Below are 20,073 nucleotides of genomic sequence, written 5' to 3'. Positions count from 1 at the left end.
CCAATCCAGTTCCATTTGAAATGTCTAATCAGTCGAACAATCCCCGTGTACTGAGATCTTGCATTTGGGACCATCTGGTAGAGAGAAGGGAACTGAGTTCTGTCACTCAGTGCAGAGTCAAAGAAGCCATAATTGAGCTAAGGAGAAAGGCAGTAAGCATATAAGAACTGACAAACATCTCCCATTATTCCTCAATATAAAGGTCTTCTGTCAATACCTGGCTGGTTATATAATAGAGCTTTCTGTACTTGATCCTGTAAGAAAAATTTGAAAGTCTCATTTTTCTGGGGTATAGTGTTTTGGGCAGAAAGACCAAGAGGCTTAGAATAACTCATTCAGGGCTCAACTTGGATATCCAATTTTCCAGCACTGATGCAGCTGTGCATGTCGTTTGGGGAGCATCACAGAGAACATAGGAAGAGCCCTGCTGGCTCAGGCCCCAGGCCCATCTAGTCCAGCTTCCTGTATCTCACAGTGGCCCACCAAATGCCTCAGAACTCCTTAGGGTAATTTAATGGAGGAAATATTTCACCCACATAGATAATTTCAGTTCAAATTATCCTTCCTTAAAGTGATTTTTTTAAAAAACCGAACTAGCGATTGAAGCAAATCAACCTTGAAGTGATTCCAAGCTTTGTGGTTGGCAGAGCAGAGCAGAGTCTTCTGTCCCCACTCAATGCGGCCCAGATGGTCTGCTCTCCTAGCATCCCTAGTGGCTTTACCTCCCCCTAGATCAGTGATTTTCAACCTTTTTCAGCTCATGGCACACTGGCAAGGCACTAAAATGGTCAAGGCAGGCCATTAGCTTTTTGACAACTGACAAGGCACACTGTGCTGTCAATAGAGGCTCGTATCCCCTAATGCTCCTATTCATAAATGACCCTCTCCCAAATTCCCGCAGCACACCTGGGGCCATGGCACAGTGGTTAAAAATGGCTGCTCTAGATCATGGGACACACATACCTGTGGGATCCTGAAGATATTTAAGATGTGGGGCATCTGCTTTGAGTTTTGAGGAATGAGACCTCCAATGATGACAATGAGCTTCTTTTCCTTGCTACAGATGTAATTAAGGGGATGTCCTCGTTTTGTGAAAAGGAGTTGCATAGTTCCAGAACAGGATCCCCTTGCATTGTAAAAGTTGTCAATGAATACAAAATCCAGTGTCTTGTTGGGGAAGAGGTTGGTGATTTTCTTGATTTCGATCCTGGAAAACATCATGGCAAAGAAATGCTGGAAGTATTTCCGAATTATGCTGCAATGAAATGATCATGTCGTCTTAGGCTCTGGTTCATGCACAGTATGGTGAATGGAAGGCTTCATGCTCTTAGCATAGCCCTTGCCTATGCTTAACATGAAGGTGACCTGGTTTGTTCCACATGCAGCTCTGCTATTATAAACACTCTAATCTTCATTCTTCCCCAGTTACAGGCAAGGAAGCCCTGGTAACGTCTCATGATGGCCCAAGAAGAAAAAGGGGTGAGAAATATAATCATTTGGGCTAATTCCCTTCTGAACAAAAGGACAGAAAGGTTCTGGTCACCCTGCCTGCTGGCTGTTTCCATTCATTTGCCCATAGTGTGTGGGTGGTTGAACAGGTGCTTCTGCCACGGAGGAGTACTTTGCTCATGCCTCGATACTCCACCAGGGTAGAAAGAGAAAAAAGATCCCCTTAGAGTGTTGGGATTATTCATTACAAGCAGGTTTTATTTTCTTTGCCACTGTCTTCTTTTCTGTTCAGAAATCAATCCCAATGTGTTCAATGGAACTTACTTCAAGGTAAAGGTGTTTAACATTGCAGCCTTAGGGCCCAATCCTATGGGAACCTTCTGTTGATAGAACTAGTCTTCCATCACCAGAATCCATCTCCATCAGCACTTCAGAAGCAGTGACACTGCATGCAATCAGGCCACCTGTGTGAATGGCTGGTGACCATATGTCCTCACCACCAGAAGCCTTGAGCTCTCCCTCATAGCATGCAGTGAGCACCTCCATTTTTTAGCGTAGCAGGGGTTGGGATTGGACAGTAAGTCTCTCTAATCAAGTATCCAATTTCATCTGTTCTTATCTATTTTCTTCTACATTTTAATAAACTCTTCTGGTTTTTAAGAAACCATCAACTTGTCTAGATGAGAGCTCATGGTTTCATCCTCACACTCTGGAAGACGGCTTTGGCCAAATGCTCCAAGGGGTTTGGCCTGTGGTATCATGCAGGGAAGGTCAGGGAAACCCACAGTTGGCAGAAGCTGCAACGCAACCAGCCTCCATGCTGAGGTTGATGGGTTTCTGCTGGATGGGAGGTAAGGAATGAAAGGAAGCTTTTACAAAACTGCCCCCCAGATTTTATGCTAAGGCAGAGCAACAACAGCTAGGAAAAGGCTGAGGGCTACTCAAGGGCTTCCATGATGAATGTTAGACAACTAGGGGAAGCTCAATTTCATGTGTGAGGATTTTGTTTTCCGAAGGGAAACCGGATTCATGATTTTTCACCTTTTGCATCCACCTTTAAATCAGGAGATAACTTAGTGCTTGAGTCTATCCAAGGTCAGCCCAGAACGGGCAGTGGTGTTGACACAGCTTCCGCTGTACACTATGGGCTGACCAGGGATCAGGAAATGGCGGAGAAGTAAGTTAAGAACATTTAAAGGTACCTACTCTGCAGCACCATGGTCCCCAGGTGGCCTACTTAGATCTATGCCAGCTTCTTCTGCTGACATAAATCTGAGTAGGTCCAGGGGGACACGTTCAATCCATTCAGGGGACATAGCATATTGGTGCTGGTGGCCTGGGCACTGCTGCAGCCAAGCCTTGGGCTAAAGGCTCTTGTCACTTGTATGAGTGACCAGTGAATGCACTCTTGCAGCTCACATAACCAAATGTTATGTTCCTTCCTGGAAAACAAAGTCTCTGCACAAGGATAATTAGCATGACACATCAAACGAGTTCTAGCCTAGTGTTCATCTTGACATTCCACTTCTCTAGGTGCAGGGGTCTTTTGACTCATGTGAACCTGAACTCACTCCATGCCACCACTACTGCTCCCACTACTGCCACCAGTCCCAAATCCCAAGGAGTTTTTCTATATTTACAAAACTGATTTTAATCAGAATTACTTGACATCAAAAACGCAACCCAACACTTTCCTTCCAGGGAAGGCACATCTGGAGTTTCTTTAAAAGAGAGACCTTTATGGTCAACAATTGCAAGAGAGGCAAAGACAGCAATAGTAACATCTGGAGACTGATGGGTGTTCTTCTGCCAACCCCACCTGGAGTGGCAGTTGTTGCTGACCCCATGAGGCAGCTGCAGCAGAAGCAGCATCAATGTTGATGATATGAACAAGAGCATATATGAACCTCAGTCTTTCCTATGAATACAAACACAACCATCAATCACGTGGACAAATGACCCTAGAGGAGCTCAGCAAACCACCACTGCAAAGTTTCTCCCTTGAAGTCTTCACAGTCGAGCAATAGATAATCTGCTGTTTACAGAGAATACCTCAGAGCTGCAGGGCATAGCTGGCTCTTCCAAAACTGAAGCGCAGATGGAGCACATTTTGTCCTCAGCTCCTGAGGTGGAGTCAGTTGTTTTTGTTCTGAATTTTGAAGGTGGCTTCAGATTATCCCTGGGACTTCTCTAACAAAAGGCAATGATTTAGATAACTACCATGCAGATATCACATTGAGAAACTTTTTCAAATGTCTGCAAGACTGAAGAAGCTGAGTGTGTGTGTGTGTGTGTGTGTGTGTGTGTGTGTGTGTGTGTGAGAGAGAGAGAGAGAGAGAGAGAGAGAGAGAGAGAGAGAGAGAGAGAGAGAGAGAGAGAGAACAGCCCTACATATTGAGGACTTAGTGTTTATTGTTGGCTGGGTGTCTGGTGATCCACAGGTCAAGGAGATTAAGGTTACTCCTTATTCACACCAAGATCACTTCCAGGAGGATGAGGCTGATTTCAGATCCCTCATGCAGTGAATGATTCTTCTTCCATGAGATCAAATGCATGAAATTTGGCTGAACTAATGGTCCAATCCTATGGGCCAGTTGCTCTGCCTGAATTTGCATTCCAAGTGTATACCATGCTTTTTACAGCAGACACGAAGCACGATCCACCATTCAGCACAGCCAGGCCACTGCCACAAGTAGTAAGTGACCACAGCTGCATGCTAGTGGCCTCCTGAATAGCCCTGGCACCAATACAATGGCACTGGGGGTGGGCTGGGGTGAGAGTGGGAGGAACAACATGGAGACAGAGTCGGGGGGTTTGTTTTTTGAGACCAGGAAAGGGGCAGTGTGGATTACAATAGCACCACTGAAATCCTATCCCCCTTTCTGGCTTCAGTCCACTTTTCCAGGTCCACTCAGACTTGAGCAAGCAAAATTGATGGAACAAGTCAGAGTAGACCCATAATGATAGCAGAGGCTTACCAGGCAAGGGAACAAATGTTCCCTTACACAGAGGAGACCTCCAGGATTATCCCTCCCCTCCCCCCCAGGATGCAATAGGTGCTTTGGTGGTGCAGCAGGAGTAGTGGGGTGGGAATGTAGATAGGATTGGACTGTAAGTTATTTCACAATGAAATGAGACACAAAAGCTTCACCTTTCTTCAAACTAATCCAACGCAGTCAAATTGCCTGACAAATTCAAACTCAGCAGTTTCTCAATTTTTTTTTATTTGTAATTCCTTTGTTGGAAAATAGTGGCTCTCAGGTCCACAGTTGAGGTCAGTGGAAGTGATGACACTGGACCTGTGCTGAATTATTTTCAACTTACTACAGTAGAGTAGAAATGAGCAAGTTCAATTGGATATTCTTTTAATGAAAGTCATTTTGATTGTGCAGTTATTCACCTTTTTGATGCAGTCTGGCACTACAGTACCCACTGGCTGCTGCTTTTTTCTGCTGAGTGAATTAGGGATACAACACACCCAGTGCAGCCCAAGTAAATTGCCCTGGCAGCTTTGGCCAAAGCCAGACAACACAACCAACAAATTCATTCATTTTTTTTTTCCACACTCAAACTCCTTAAGTGACATTTATTCCCATTTTGCCATTATCCAGGCCCCTGCTGATCTCCAAGTTCCTTGCATGAGGTCTCTCCATATTTCATACTGGCTTTCATGGAGTGGTAGAAAATGCTATAGAAAACATGACTGTGTCTGTCAGCCTCTGGCCCTGTTAGCAAACGCTGTTCTGCTTATTATCCTGATAGCTCCAGGAAAGAGGGTAGTGAGCCAGGCTGCTCCCATTACCATTGGAAAGCGACACCCCATTGCCCACCCCAATGCCAGCAGGAGACATCAGAGCGAACACCACCAAATACAGGAGTCTCCAGCGGGCATCAGTGCCACTCTGCACCAACTTCATGGCCAAGCTGAAGACCACAATGGCCTTGTGGATTAGCACTGCTAAGCAAAGCTGAATGGCAGCCACTTCCTCCTTCTGCACTCCAATGGCCAAGCCCTCAAAGATGGAATGGAAGGAGAGCGAAAGAAAGAGCACAAATGCCCGGAAAGAGCTGTGGGATTCTGGTCCACTCTTGTGATCGGCGTGACTTTCATGGTCACCATGGGAATGCACAGCCCTGGGGCAGCACTGAAGCACGATGCTTTCAATAAAGAACACCAGGAAAAAGCCCAGTGAGATGATTAGTTCACCAAATGGGTATCCCTGTTGTGTGGAAAAGAGAGAAAGAAATTACTATCCAATTTCATTTCCCTCTGCTACTAGCCCAGGGCCTCAAATGCTTTCACATACATATTCATGATTCTCTTTTCTACTTTTTATTCTTGCTTGTTCTTTCCCCTGCTTCACTGCATTTTATTTTTAATTTTAGAATGGCAGGATAGGTTTTCTCCTAGAAATAAATGAACTAAACAACTAGCTTTGCACATCTAATAAGGCTGTGGATGGGTGTTTATGGAGTGGTAGCTCTTCAAATCACATGGCAAATAAGCCTTGGAAACTACCCATACAACTGTGTACGTGTGTCTTTCAAATCTCAGAGGGGTAGGGTCTGGTAAGTGAACCCCATTCACTTACCAGAAGCATGAGTTAAAGCTAGCAGTTGTGTTAAGACTTAAGCAACTGGTCACTGTTCTGCATTGCTAAAAAAACCCCAATAGGTTGTAAAATTAAGATTACACCAGTAGGTGGCGACCAAGGGTTGTTAGATGCATGGACAAGAACGCAGCAATCCTTACCATGTCTACTGCAGCCTATTATATTCAGGGCTAATTCTTACAGATTGGCATATTGGTGTTATTGGCATATTGGAAGTGACTGCATTCCCACTGCTGTATATATATTTCCTCCATGTACAACCATGCACATCTCTTGCTCATGTCTCCCTTTTGCAGAATGAGTATGCTATTCGGGTGTATCCCTGCAAGAAGACAGTCAGTTGCAAAGTAGCTCCAGTTCAGGGCATCTATCAAAAGGGACTGCAGAAGTGCTACATGATCAATAATTCTTTTTCAAATAAGTTGTCTGCCTCCCAAGTTGCCCATTTTCAGATTAGTTTTTGCTTTGGCGTCAATATTTTCATGCAAAAACTCAAGACAAATATTTGAGTGGGGCATGGTACAGTCACAGGGAGAAAGAGCACACATGAGCAAGGGAGCGTGAAATTGCAGTCCTCAAATATCCCACCATTTCCAGCGCAAGCTTAACACAGTAACTGAATTTTAGTCTACCTCAATCCTCTCCTTTTTTTCCTCCTCTTTCTTTTCCAAAAGAGTGAATTGGCCTTTCCTGGGTAGAATCCAGGAACAAAATTTGTTCTATTCCTTTTCCCCAGTGTGCAAAATCCCCAATCCATCTATCACAGTAGCTGCATCCCAACCTCCTCTCAATAACCCCCAAGATGCATGAAAAGGTGTGCTCAAGAGATGGAGCACTTACGTCAGAGTCGTCATCTTCACAGGTACTGTTATGCTTCTGTGAAAAGTTCCCCTGAGTGTAAACACAAGGGCAGAATTAGACGCATTTCGAGAATAGGAGTGGCACAAAGACATTAGACTGTATTCAAAGGAATACGAATCCTGGCCAAGCACCATCACTGAGACATTCACAGCCAACTTCAGTCCCATTCATTTCAGTGGGATAAAGTCACAAGTAGCATTCCTTGGATACAACTCCCTTGAGTTTAGGCAAGCTAAATTACATTTGACACCAGTTTTTCAAGTGGGTGCTCCTCTTTTTAGCAGGGGGAGAGTAACTGGCCCACCTCACCCCAGCAGTGTCTTTTCTAGGGGCTGTCTGCTGGTGTTCTTTTGCATCTTTTTAGATTGTGAGCCCTTTTGGGACAGGGAGCCATTAGTTATTTGATTTAGCTCTGTAAACCGCTTTGTGAACTTTTAGTTGAAAAGCGGTATATAAATCATCATCATCATCATCATCATCATCATCATCATCATCATCATCATCATCATCATCATCATCATCATAACTCATCTTTTTGAAGAGCGAACCTTTCTGCCATTCCCAGTTCAAGCTTAATTTTAACATTAATGGTGGGTTTCCCTGCCCCCTAACCACTTCCCAGTTGATTGAAACAGCACTTATAATTATTGAGACAATTCAGGGGAAAGCAGAAACAGATCTGCAGAATGCCAACAAAACACCCCAACACAATTTGGATCTAGAAGGCTCTTATTGTTGGCAACTCACCAGCTGCTGTAGCTTTTTAATTTCTTCTTGGATGTCCCCCAATGCGTCGGCCACCATGTGCATAATGCAGGCACCAAGGAACACCCCAGCTGCAAAGCAACCTTTAAAACCAAGAATGTGCCAGTTCTTTCCTATGAAGGGAATATGGGGGAGGGAGAGAGGATGAGAAAACAAACAGAACATGAGACAACAGTCCATCTCCTATGGGCAAATGAGCAAACCATCCCATGACCCTCAACCTCGAGAGATGAGCTGGGCATCTGAGACAGCCCCCTTGGTTTCAGCACCATGGACAGAGCTTTCGTGCAGACCACTGCAGCGCAATTGTTTTCAGTCTAGGGAGGTCACACACTCATGTTCCTGAAACACGGGGTGTGAAAGGTGACCTATGCCGGGATCAGTCTGTCCTGCAAACATTACTCTGATATAGCAAATGCACAAGTTGTACAAATTCAGAGTTCTGACATGTTTTGCAGCTATCCCAGAACAGAATTTGCTGCACTCCTAAATTCAGTGTGCTTAACACAAAAATCTGGATATGCAGTAAAGCTGGTTTTGACCAATGAAAGTACATCACTCAGACCCCTGCACCAGCTGAATGCATTTCTTCCCATGCCCTAAAGTTAGAAACAACTGCAGATGAGAACTTAGTATCATTTCCTCATTCCTCATACATTGTTATCTTAAAAGAGGAAGAAGAAGAGGTGCATGTCTAGAACAGCTACCCCAAGAAACGGTTTATGCAATTTGAAAACTCCTACTATGTTGTTAGAATTGATTGAACCCAACCCATTATTTTAGTGGGTTTTAAATAGTTAAAAATGCTTTTTAAAAGGTAAAAAAAAATTGATTTTTTTTCCTGCAAAGATTAACTAGGCTGTCCCTCTGAATGAGTGTTGCTGTTGCGTTCTAGTTTCTGCCCAGCGCAGAGGTGTACACATTTGTTCCCTGTTGCATATATGCAACGTTGGGCAGAAGTGGCTTAATGGAATTAAAAGCTTGGGAGGGGGGTGAAGAAGGGAAATAGTACCTGCCCCCAAAATTTTTGGAATGAGTGCACTACAGATCAAAGATGCATAAACAGGCAGATGGGATTTAGTCGCTGAACCTCAGCTATACCCAGCTGTAAAATGGAAAAATGGAACTTTGAAATTTTTTTTTCATAATTTACTGTTCCTCAAAACGTATTCATAATTGGGCATGTACTAATTAGCTTCTTCTTTCATACCCTTGAATATTCCTCAGCGGTAAAATATGTGTTTAAATGGTTTCCTTCAACTCAGTTATTGTTCACTGGGGGGGGGGGGAATTTTAGTTTTGGATTAAATCCCCAATCTTTAATAATTTTACAAGTATAGATCTACATACGGCAGCCTGACCCTAACCAACTTTCCAGCACCTATGCAGCGGTGACAAGGTGGTGCATTCTCCATTCTCCCGGGGGGGGGGCAGTCATGGAGACCTCCTCAAGGTAAGGGAATGTTTGTTTCCTTACCACAGGGCTGCATGGCTGTTGCTTTGGTGCTGGAAAGTTGGATAGGGTCGGGCTGCCATATGTAGATCTATACTTGTAAAATGCTCGTCATGAGTGTACGGCTCGTGGGCTGCAGTAGGGGATTGCTTACACACACACACACCCAAACACTATGTTACACTGTGATCTGATTGGTGGACCTCATGGGGTTCTAATAAAAAAATGCACGAAATAAATCCCCTCAAGAGGAGATGGCACATTCATTAGGATAACCGAGGCAGTTGCATCCAGTAGCAGATTGGCAGAGGGGCACCCAACTTCATCCACCCACTCATCTCCACTATTCATTCCCAGGACAGGAAAAGGAAGAGGAAGTGTGGAGGAGAGGAAAAGTGGCTACAGTGTTCCAGGCTACAGTGTTCCACTTTTCCAATGTAAGGTAAAAATGCATTCCTAAAATGAGGCCCAGCACCTTGTGTGTTAGAAGGTTTTGCGCCAGCCCTATTCACAAGCTGTGAGTCCCCCCAGCTCTTGTCTATATCTAAGTGGTAAAGAAAAAGCAATATTCCCATACTGCAGACTGGGAATGATGCAGACACTCCCCCTCCCCACCCCAGTCTCTGACAGAGACTTGAGAACTGCAGCCTCCAACACTCCACAGATGGAACGAGGAGCCTGCTGGCACACTGACTGAACACTCCTGATGACATTTCCAAATCACTGCTAAGCATCTACTGCTTGTGCCTAGACATTGCCAAAGAGGCCCCCTTCCAGCTGCTGTGTACTGTCTTTATTCTGCAACAGCCTGTTCTGTTTAAAAGCAAGGAGGACACTTGCCTTTTCAGGTCCAAGGGATACTAGAAACCAACACACAGAATTGTCCTACAAGGTCAGTGGTCCAAAGTGAGCCTTGTTGGCTGCAACATTTTGATGTGGCAGTCTGCAATTCAGTGTTGTATTATAGTTCACACGCACAATTCCATGACTCCATAAAAGTTCAAATGCATTTATTCACTGAAGGCTGGCACATCCATTACGCAGATCGAAACAGGCACTAAGGGGCAAAGGCGCTCACCTTTTACCCAGCACCCCCCAATAAAGACACAGGCAAGGGCATATGGTACAAAGGGTCACTTTATTAACTATTTAAATACACTTCAGATTGCAACAGGGCCTAACAAATAAGTCATGCGGATTCTACATGGGGGAAACGGAGCTGTCCGTCTACTTCCCCCTATAGTGATTTGGGCGACCACACCAGACTCTGGGCAGCATCAGTACAAGCCTGCCACCCCCTTCATTGTCACCCCAAAGGGCCACCTGAGCGAACCCGCAGTGCGCCTTTACCACCAGGCCAAGGTTCATCCAGCCTGCGTCACCCAGCTGGGAATGCCAGCATGACCAAGTGTGGAGTCCTCCCGGCCCTTGCCACCCTGCGGTGTACACCGAGATGACCTTACCTACCCAAAACCCGCACGACACCTGCCCCCCGGGGGGTCAGCCTAGCGCTTGGCCCCACCGCCCCACATGGAAAGAAATTTCCTGTTGCAAATCACGAAGAAAAACATCATTGCCAAACACTGAAAGGTGTACTCCATCACTTCTGAACAATTGGGGCACATCATAGCTGATGTCTGGGTGAGAAATGACACCGCCTCCGTGACAGAGCACCGCCCGCCTCACATAAGAATTTACCTTCTTCCTAGCCAGTTCGATCTTTTTAACATTAGAGGCATAATGCCAAACCCTGCGAGGCAAGAGGTCAGACCATAAGATGACTGTCCCGCGAAAACGCTGACTAATGTGGAGAATATCGCTGCAGGCCTGAAGCCTCAAGGACAGAGTCGTCCTCTGGCCCAGGTCATTCTCCCCCAAATGAATAACGATGATGTGAGGCGGGGCATGGGCATGCACAAACTCATAAAAAGCGGGAAGAAGCTGATCCCACAGCATTCCCTGCCGTGCAACCCAATGCACAGTAGGCAATGAACCAAGCTGCAGCTGCGTGCCAAAGCTACTCGAGGCCGCCCTCTTCCTTGCCCAGAAAACGATGGAGTGGCCGCAGATAAGGACCCGAACTGCTCCTGCCCTGCAGACTGTGGACAGGAAAAAACAGGAATCACAATTCCAGAAACATGCATCACTTAACTATATAGCACCTGTCAAAGCCAGTGTAAGAGAGCGCCCAACCGCTGTCATGGGATAAACCCAGAAATATAGCATGCAACACAGGAACATGTGGCAGTGCCACTATAAACACCTGGCAATGCCAGAACAAAGAGCACCCAACCGCTGTCATGGGCCGCGCCTGGAAATTTGTTGTGGTATCTGCATCACCCCACGCCCCTACCACCAGGGCGAGGGGGAAATAGCAGAGCCAATCCCGCTCAGCACTCGTCAGGCTCTCTGACCTAATATTTAAATGCCCAGGAGCGCCAACGGCCATTCCTCTGAATGTCCCGGGCTGGGAGGCTGATATCAGCTGCAGCTGATGCAGCCCCAATCCTGAAAGAGTGCAGGCCGTAATCTTCCGCCCGAAACCCAATGTCCGCCACTGCCCTGCGAAAAAGGACACTAAACTGAAAAAACATAACAGGTGAGGCATCAACATGGCAGAACAAGGCACCCCGAACTGCAGGACGTGCAGCCAAATAAGACCGAAGAGTCCTTACTGGGCACAAGGCTAGATTCTGCGCCAGGCCCAGTCGCACTTTAAAACCCACCACCCGCTGGTCGGTTTTCGAACGACAGAGGGTGATAATGACCACATCAGCCTTAATATGTACATCCTTCAGCTGTAAGGCCCTTCCAGACCCGTCACCCGCTGAGGCATATAAAACCTCACGGGGGCGGAAGGCAGCAAAAAACATAATGATGCTGATGGTTCTAAACAATAAGGACTCATAAGGAGTTGAGCACAGCACCTCAAAACGATTAATCAACCTGACTAAAATCCCAGGGGTGATGGGCTTATGCCAATCAGGCGTAGGGGGACAGATCCACTTCAAACGCTCAACCAACTTGCGTACCCTAAAGTCGGCAGTAGCATCAGCGAAACCTGAGGCCTTGGCACAAAATGCCAATGCCGCCAAGTACACCGATAAAGACATACAAGCTACATTAATGCTATGCAGGTATAACAGGAACCGCATCAGGTGTTCCGGAGGAATAGGCCAGACTTGGGGTAAGGCCAGGGCTGCCCAAAAGGCCTCAAATTCCCTTGCCTTACTTTGATAGCTGTGACGGGTAGAAGGCGCGAGTGCAGACCAAATTACATGTTGCGCTCTGCACAGCCAAGGGTCCAAAGCCAAAGGGGCATCAGGTTGGGCTCCTGCAGCGCCCCTGGTGCCAGCTGATGGAAACGCTCCACCTGAAAACGAGATAGGGCGTCGGCTATGCCATTGTCAAGACCCGGGACACGCTTAGCCAAAAACAAGATGTTATTTTTAAGGCAGTGCAAAACAAACACCCTCACCAGCCTCATTACCTGTGGGGACCAGGACGTCTGCTGGTTAACGACAAACACCACAGCTCGGTTTTCGCACCAGAAACGCACGGTGGAGTTGGCAAATTCCTCTGTCCATAAATGAACTGCCACCACAAGGGGGAACATCTCCAAAAAGGTCATGTCCGCTGTAACCCCCTCTGAAACCCATGCATCCGGCCAAGGGCAGAACACCATCTCCCTCTAAAATAAACTCCAAACCCAAAACCACCAGCAGCATCAGAGTAAACCTGCAGCTCGGCCTCAAGTAAACACTCCTGCAGCCAAAAGGATACACCATTATAAAATTCCAAAAACTGTAACTAGGTTGCCAAATCTGCCTTCATGTCCTGGGTGATCCGCAGGCAGTGGTGAGGCTTCTTGATACTCGACATGCAATCACACAGCCTCCTCAAAAAGGCTCGACCAGCGGCAACTACCCTGCAGGCGAAATTCAAATGCCCCGCCAGAACCTGCAAATGCCTCAAGGACAATTTCTGAGCCTGGAGGCCAGCACGAATTAACTGCTGCATCCTAACCAACTTATCACCAGGCAGCCTACTGCACTGCTGTACCGTGTCCAATTCAATACCCAAAAACATAAGGGTAGTCAGTCTTTTCATGGGCAAGGGGAACCCCCAACTCCTTGCACACAGCCACAAGGTATGTAGCAGGTGCAGGCACTGATCAGATCCACCCGCGCCCACGAAAAGAAAATCATCAAGATAATGCACCACTGAGGAGAGTCGTGCTCTGCTCACCACTACCCACTCCAAAAAGGAGCTAAATTTCTCAAAAAGGGCACAGGAGATTGCGCATCCCATTGGCAGCGCTTTATCCAGGTATAGGGAACCATTAAATTGAAAACCAAGCAAACAAAAATCATCGGGGTGGACGGGCAGGAGTCTGAATGCATACTCAGTATCCGCCTTGGCCATGAGGGTGCCACGGCCACAGCCACGTACCACCCCGATAGCTTGGTCCAAAGAAGTGTATCGTACTGAACAAAGGTGCGAAGGGATCCTATCATTAACTGAGTCCCCGTAAGGATAGGACAGATAGTGAATGAGACAGAAGGTCCCAGGGTCCTTCTTGGGAAGTACACCTAAAGGGGACACCTGAACCTTGGAAAAACAGAGGAGACTTAAAGGGGCCTGCCAAACGGCCGGCTCCCAATTCCTTATCTATCTTAGCTTGAACTATCCCCTCTATACCCTTGACCGATGGGAGATTCCTGGTACAGGTAGATCTGGAGGGAGGGGGCGCAGAAATCCGAAATCCTTTATCAAAACCTTCCAATAACATTTGAGCATCCTGAAACTTTGGATACCCCTTCAAAAAATGAAGCCAATGCCTCTACTCTAATCAGGGTGGGCCCCCCTTCCAGCTTGAGGGGGCTGACCGCCCTCTCTCTTGGCCTGCCCAGCTTGGGGCCTGGGACCCCTCCTAAAACCTGCCAGCTTGGGGCACACGGACACTGAGTGCTGACCATTGCACTGCCCACAGACATGTGCAAAAGTGCAACCTGTCTTACCGCCCCGCCCCGTGGAGTTAAACTCGTAGCAGGAGCAGGGGGGGGTTTGAACCCAACACACTCCTGACATCCCTGCCACTGGCCCGGTGGTGCTCCGAGCAATCAAATGCCCGCTATCATATCGGTCACCCAAATTGGACCGGGCCGGCAGGACAATCTGGACCCACAATTCCCACTGTGGAACCCGCCAGTCAAGGGCGGAGTCGTGTGAAGCACGTAAACAAAAATGTTCATCATATGCAAGTCAGGCTGTGCGCGCATATTCGCAGAAAGCCCTGTGGATAATATCCAGGTACTTAGAAAGCGCAGTTGCCCGTGCTGGCTGCATCTGAATAACTACTGCAGCATAAATAATGCATCCATTTAACCAGTTATTCCAATTCTTATCAATTTTCTGCCTTCGTGCCACTTGGGGATCAGGTGCTGGGTCACCACCCAGGGCTGGCTCAGGTTCCTTATGTAATAAACTAAAAACATCAACAAACTCGCCCCTCCAAATTTTCTCTTTAACCGCCAAGGCGAGGTGACCACCCAAAGGCAGGGCCACATCCCCATAAGCTACTCGCGGACGCTCACCTGACCCTTCCATGGCTCCCTGAGAAAAAACCCCATATGGGACATTGGCATAAGGAGCGAAAATATACGGGAAACCGGAGACCAGGGAAACCCCCGTAAACGGCAGAGCGGCAGCTACGGTCTGTCCCGCCTGGGATGCCGGTGCCCCTGGGGAGATCCCAGGTTGCTGCCATATTCCTGGTGAATATGGAAAAGGGGGGGGGGGCTTGTGGCACCTGAGAATAACCCCAAGCTGGCCAATACGGCAACAGAGCCGAAGCTGCCAACACTGAGGAATTCACACCTTCATGCTCATCCCATACACCAGCCCAGGCTGAGCTATCCATCTGCCCGCTCTCACCCATTGGAGGCTTGGGTATAAGAAAATAAGAAAATAAGAACAGCCCCACTGGATCAGGCCACAGGCCCATCTAGTCCAGCTTCCTGTATCTCACAGCGGCCCACCAAATGCCCCAGGGAGCACACCAGTTAACAAGAGACCTCATCCTGGTGCCCTCCCCTGCATCTGGCATTCTGACATAATCCCATCCAGGGTACTGCCTGGCAAGATGCTCCTTGCGAATGCTGCTGTTCCTCAGGGTCTGATGCCTGCACCTGAACAACTGGAGGTCCAGGTGGAGCCTGCCGCTCAACGAGTTTCTCCAAAGCGGTTAACCTGGAAGAAAGGATTTCCATGAGCTTCACACCACACCATTTTCTGGTAGACCTCCGACTGGGGGGGAGCACCTGATGTGCTACCACCATCTCCCAGACGAGTCTCACGCATTGCCTTCTCCTTCTCAAGCGCCTCCACCTGTGCAACCAGGACCCGCAGCTCAGTTGTATCATTCTCCTCATCCGAGGAAGAAGCTGGTGCGGGATTGGGGGGGACGCTTTGGGGCCTTCCCCCCGGATTTCTTGTTTCTCTTAGGCATAGCAATGATTGAACAACTGTGGGGGGGAAGCAGTGTTAACTACCCTTACAATACTTACCACTAAACTACTATAATGTTCCCACTCCCTTGATCTTATTTTTATTTAATTTTTAATTTCAATTTTTTTATTAATTTATATTTTAAATACAACTTCCTTAAATATGAATTTTTTTAATCTCACCTTTTTATTTATTTATCGAATTAACTTCTTGTTTTCTCCCCCCCTTCCCTTTTTAAAAAAAATTTATTATGCAAAGGACACAGCAAAACTGCTACCAACTTTGAGGTCTCCCATCCAATTCAGGACCACAGCCAACCCTGCTTAGCTTCAACCACTGTTGAGGGTAAACACCACTCAGCCACCAGGCCTCACAGGCAAGGGAAGGAAGCAAACTAAAGAAAAAACGCGTGTCCCCACTATGCGCTGGGAGGAGAAATGCCCAGCACCGACCCAAAAGCCCTAAACACAAGCAGGAGGGCGTGCAGGGAAGAAACCTCCTAGTGCTTTTGCTGGCAGGCTCAACAAGCAGCCAGCAGGAGCCCAGGCAGGGCAACTCCAAGGGCAGCAGGCACCAGCCGCAGCCAGGCATGTGCCCAAACGCACCGCCACGGAGCACCTGCAAACCAAGCAGGCAAACCCGCTCCACACAGGCTCCAACAACCGGCAGGGCGGAGGGCAGGCTCAAGCACGGACCTGCCAAAGCAGAGCTGCCAGGCGCCCAAGCGCTGGCCGCCCAAACTGCCCTGGGGAGGTGCGGGGGAGGTTGGGCACTCAGCGAGGGGGGTGCGGGGAAGATTGGGCACTCAGCGGCTCCCGCTGCGCACAGCCAGCAGCCTCGAGCAGGAAGACGAAGAGTAGCCAAGCACACCCAAAATCGGGAATTCAAGTAGCCAAGCTCAGCCCCAGGTCGGAAAATCCTGAGTAGCCAAGCACCCAGCCCCAAAGCACACTGAGCCCACCAGAGGCGTGGGCACACCAGCCGCTCACACGCGGCCAAAGAGGGGCGCAGCTGGACCGCTGCCCCTGCAAGGCAGCCCCCCACAACCCAGCCAAGAAGCCCAACCCAGGCACCACCGCCAACAGCTGCTCGCCACCCAAAGCTAAGCCAAGAGGGCAGGTGGGCAGGCGGGCGCCCGCAGCGAAGTCTGCTGGGCTCAGGGCCCCAGCAAAGTGGCCTGAGTCGGGGAGCAGTGCGCAGGAAGTCCTGCGTGGGCTTCTCTGAGCAGCCTACACGTGGCCCCAGACCAATTAGCCCCCAGCCAATCGGCTGCGAGGCTGGCTCCTCCTGTGCCCCATGCTGGGGCAGGGTAAACGCCAGTGGCGCGCTAATACACGTGCCACCGGAATTCCCTGATGACCCACTCACTTTCCCTGATCCTCCTCCTCCACCCACTCACTGAATTAAAAGAGGGAGACACTCTAGCCCACTGCGCTCTTCTCCACACTTCCTTTTCCAATCCAGAAAATTAGAAGAGCAAAGACTGGAGCATCACTGGTTAAGGGGGGGGGGGGTGGATATAGCATTTGGCACATCATCTCATATGCTAAAAGGTCTTGAGCCAGACTTGCACCTTGCATTGAGATTTAGTTTCTAGGAGTTGGAAGGGGGAGCAACGGACACCTGAAGGACCATTCTAGAAATTCACTCTAGAAATTCCTACTGGCATTTTTAAAAGGTGTCCAAAGGCTCATAAAGCTGCCCTGCTTTCATCTCCCTCCCCTTCTCTTCATTTTATATTTTGTAAAATAGGATGTGCATTGATGGTCCTATTAATAGAATAAACATTCTTGACAGCAGCAGGAACCAAGATTTAAGATATACCCTCGCACAGTGGTTCTCAAACTTTTTAGTCCAGGACCCACTTTTTATAAGGACAATCCATCTGGGACCCACTGGAAGTGATGTCATTAAGCTGGAAGTGACATCATCAAGCAGGAAAACTTTTGTAAGAATCCTAGGCTGCAACAGTATCCATACTTACCCAGGAGTAAGCCCCATTTACTATCATTGTTAAAAGCATATAGATTGCAGCCAGTTAAAAGTACAGATTTCCCCAAATGCAGACACATACCATGTTGGCATCAAGTCTAATATACTGGAATGTCTAAAATACTGGAATGAATGGTGACCCACTTGAAATTTGCTCATGACCCACCTAGTGGGTCCCAGTTCAGTTGAGAAACAGTGCCCTTGCAAATGAGAACCATTGGCATGAATGAACACCTGAGTTTTTGACAGAGGCAATATTTGAACTTAAACTTCCTGGGACACAGGGAAGACTGCTCCAATAGTCATGAGATCAAATAGTCAACAAAGGGGAAAAAAACAACAGTCAATGCCTCTCTCTTGCCACCATCTTACTTCTTGCCATGCTGCTGTGGAACCATTTGATCTGTGATGGGATGAGACCACAAATGAGCGTAATCACCAGTAGACCCACCAAGCAGCCACCAGGGGTTGAGTGGTTTAAAAAACATTCATTTATGAATAGAGCCCTTCGTAAACAGTCCACAGACCTTAAAAGCGCTTGATCAAGAATCACATTCATTGGGGTCAATAAGAGAGTAGAACTAATTCTTTCTATATTTTCATATAACTGCTTTACTTCCATCCAGTATGGCTTCAGGGTTGGAATAATTTCCTTAAAATCAAAACAGATATAGTCCTCAATAACCTTTCCCCACTGTCATCTTTAGAAACAATGAGGCCAATCCAGGTCCATCCAAAATGATTGAGTGGTGCATCAATCCCAGCATACTGTTCATTTTCATGGGGGACCATTCAGTACAGAGATGGAAATTGGGTTTTGTCGCTCAGCACAGGAACAAGAAAGCCATAAATCATCTAAGAAGGAAAAGAATGGTTTCTTTGATATGACAAAGTTACAATTAATCCTGAATATAAATGACAAATGACAAACAAGGGAGAAGTTTGGTCTCATGGTATTTGATCTTCTTATATATATTAGGCTAAAAAGCCATGGATTCTGCACCCTGGACACGATACTACACAATACTAAAGAACATGGCTCCTTCCTCGTCTTGGAACATGGGTCCCTTATATTACGATAATCCATAGGAATGGAGATAAAGATACATTCAAAGTGGCTGGTCACATAGCACTTAGTCAGTGACAGGCTAGTATGGCCTGGCAATCCAATATGCACTTACGTGGGAGCCAGTTCCTGTGAACCAAATGGGGTTAACTTCTGAGAACACTTGCATAGGATTGCACTGGCCAATGCTCCATCTTAAAGGCACAGCAGGTTAGATTGGGTTAAGGGTGGGTGGGATGATAATATGGAATAATCACATATTTCTCTTTACTGTTCAAGTTCAGGAAGAGAGAATGCTTCAGTATGTGACACCAAGTAAATTAGCCAAAATGTATGAAAGTATGTCCAATAGTTGTTGGAAATGTAAGAAACAAGAGGGAACCTTTTACCACATGTGGCGGACACGTTCAAAAGTAAAAAAATATTGGTTACAAATTCATGCACAGATGCAGCTGATCTTAAAAACAAATATACAGTTGAAGCCAGAAGCATTTTTATTAGGTATGACAGATGACTATGTGGAAAGAAAAAATGAAGTTTTATTTTTGTATATGATAAGCACTGCCAGAATACTTTATGCTCAAAATTGGAAGACTATAAACATACCCTTGATAGAAAAATGGTGGACAAAACTTATGAACTTTGCAGAGATGGACAAACTCACAACTTTACTTAAGGAGAACTCAATAAAAAACTTCTTGAAAAATTGGAAACCAATTATTGACTTTTTGAAACAGAGAGAAGACAATGATTTAATGTATTATGGATTTGAAGATTGGTTTTGAAGGATTATATAGTGGTATAGACTACCATTTGTTAATGTTTGGACTTTATGTATCTAAAATATAACTAGTAGGAATCTTTTGGCTTCACTCTTGCTACACCATTAGAATATTGTTTATGTATTTGATTATGTATTTTATGTTTATTATAGTTAAATAAATAAATAAATAAATAAATAAATAAATAAATAAATAAAAGGAAGCGAGAATGCTTCAAATACATGCTAAAGGCAAAAAGTTTATTGAATATCGATGTGTTTTAGTCACATGGAGATGCCAGCAAAAAACCTTCCCCCTAATGCAGAATCCCAAAAGGGCAGGTCTTTTTTCATCATCCTTTTCTTCTCCACTAGCTTTGGTTTCTTCTCTCTTTCTTCTGCCAAGGCCCAGAAGATGTCTCTTTTCACCCCAACTATCAAGGACCAAGAAATCAGAGTCACTTTTGGTTCACCAAAGCAACTCAGCGGAGTGTTGCAGTAATAACTCTGGTACTTATAAGGACGGCCTTGCAGTGTTGTAAAATCAGGTCAATAAACCCTTCTGCCTGGGAACTCCCTTGGTGCTTACAGCAAAAGGCACTCT

The 20,073-nt window shown here is 46.6% G+C and overlaps 1 protein-coding gene across 1 annotated transcript in view; it reads right to left on the bottom strand.

The window, feature by feature from the left end:
- Positions 1-18,202, bottom strand: part of LOC136654037 (zinc transporter ZIP2-like) — a 141,439-nt gene extending 123,237 nt beyond the window's left edge. Inside the window, exons 1-4 of the mRNA XM_066630898.1 lie at positions 18,016-18,202; positions 7,671-7,801; positions 6,903-6,953; positions 5,280-5,669 (exon numbers count right to left, since the gene is read on the bottom strand). Coding sequence (XP_066486995.1) covers positions 5,280-5,669; positions 6,903-6,953; positions 7,671-7,801; positions 18,016-18,202 — 759 coding nt within the window. The remainder of the gene's footprint in view (positions 1-5,279; positions 5,670-6,902; positions 6,954-7,670; positions 7,802-18,015) is intronic.
- Positions 18,203-20,073: the final 1,871 nt, after the last annotated feature.

The sequence above is a fragment of the Tiliqua scincoides genome, chromosome 5 (genome assembly GCF_035046505.1).
Source record: "Tiliqua scincoides isolate rTilSci1 chromosome 5, rTilSci1.hap2, whole genome shotgun sequence".
Classification (NCBI taxonomy): Eukaryota; Metazoa; Chordata; class Lepidosauria; order Squamata; family Scincidae; genus Tiliqua; species Tiliqua scincoides.
The sequence above is the reverse complement of the archived record's forward strand: the minus strand, read 5'-3'. Positions and strand labels throughout refer to the sequence as shown.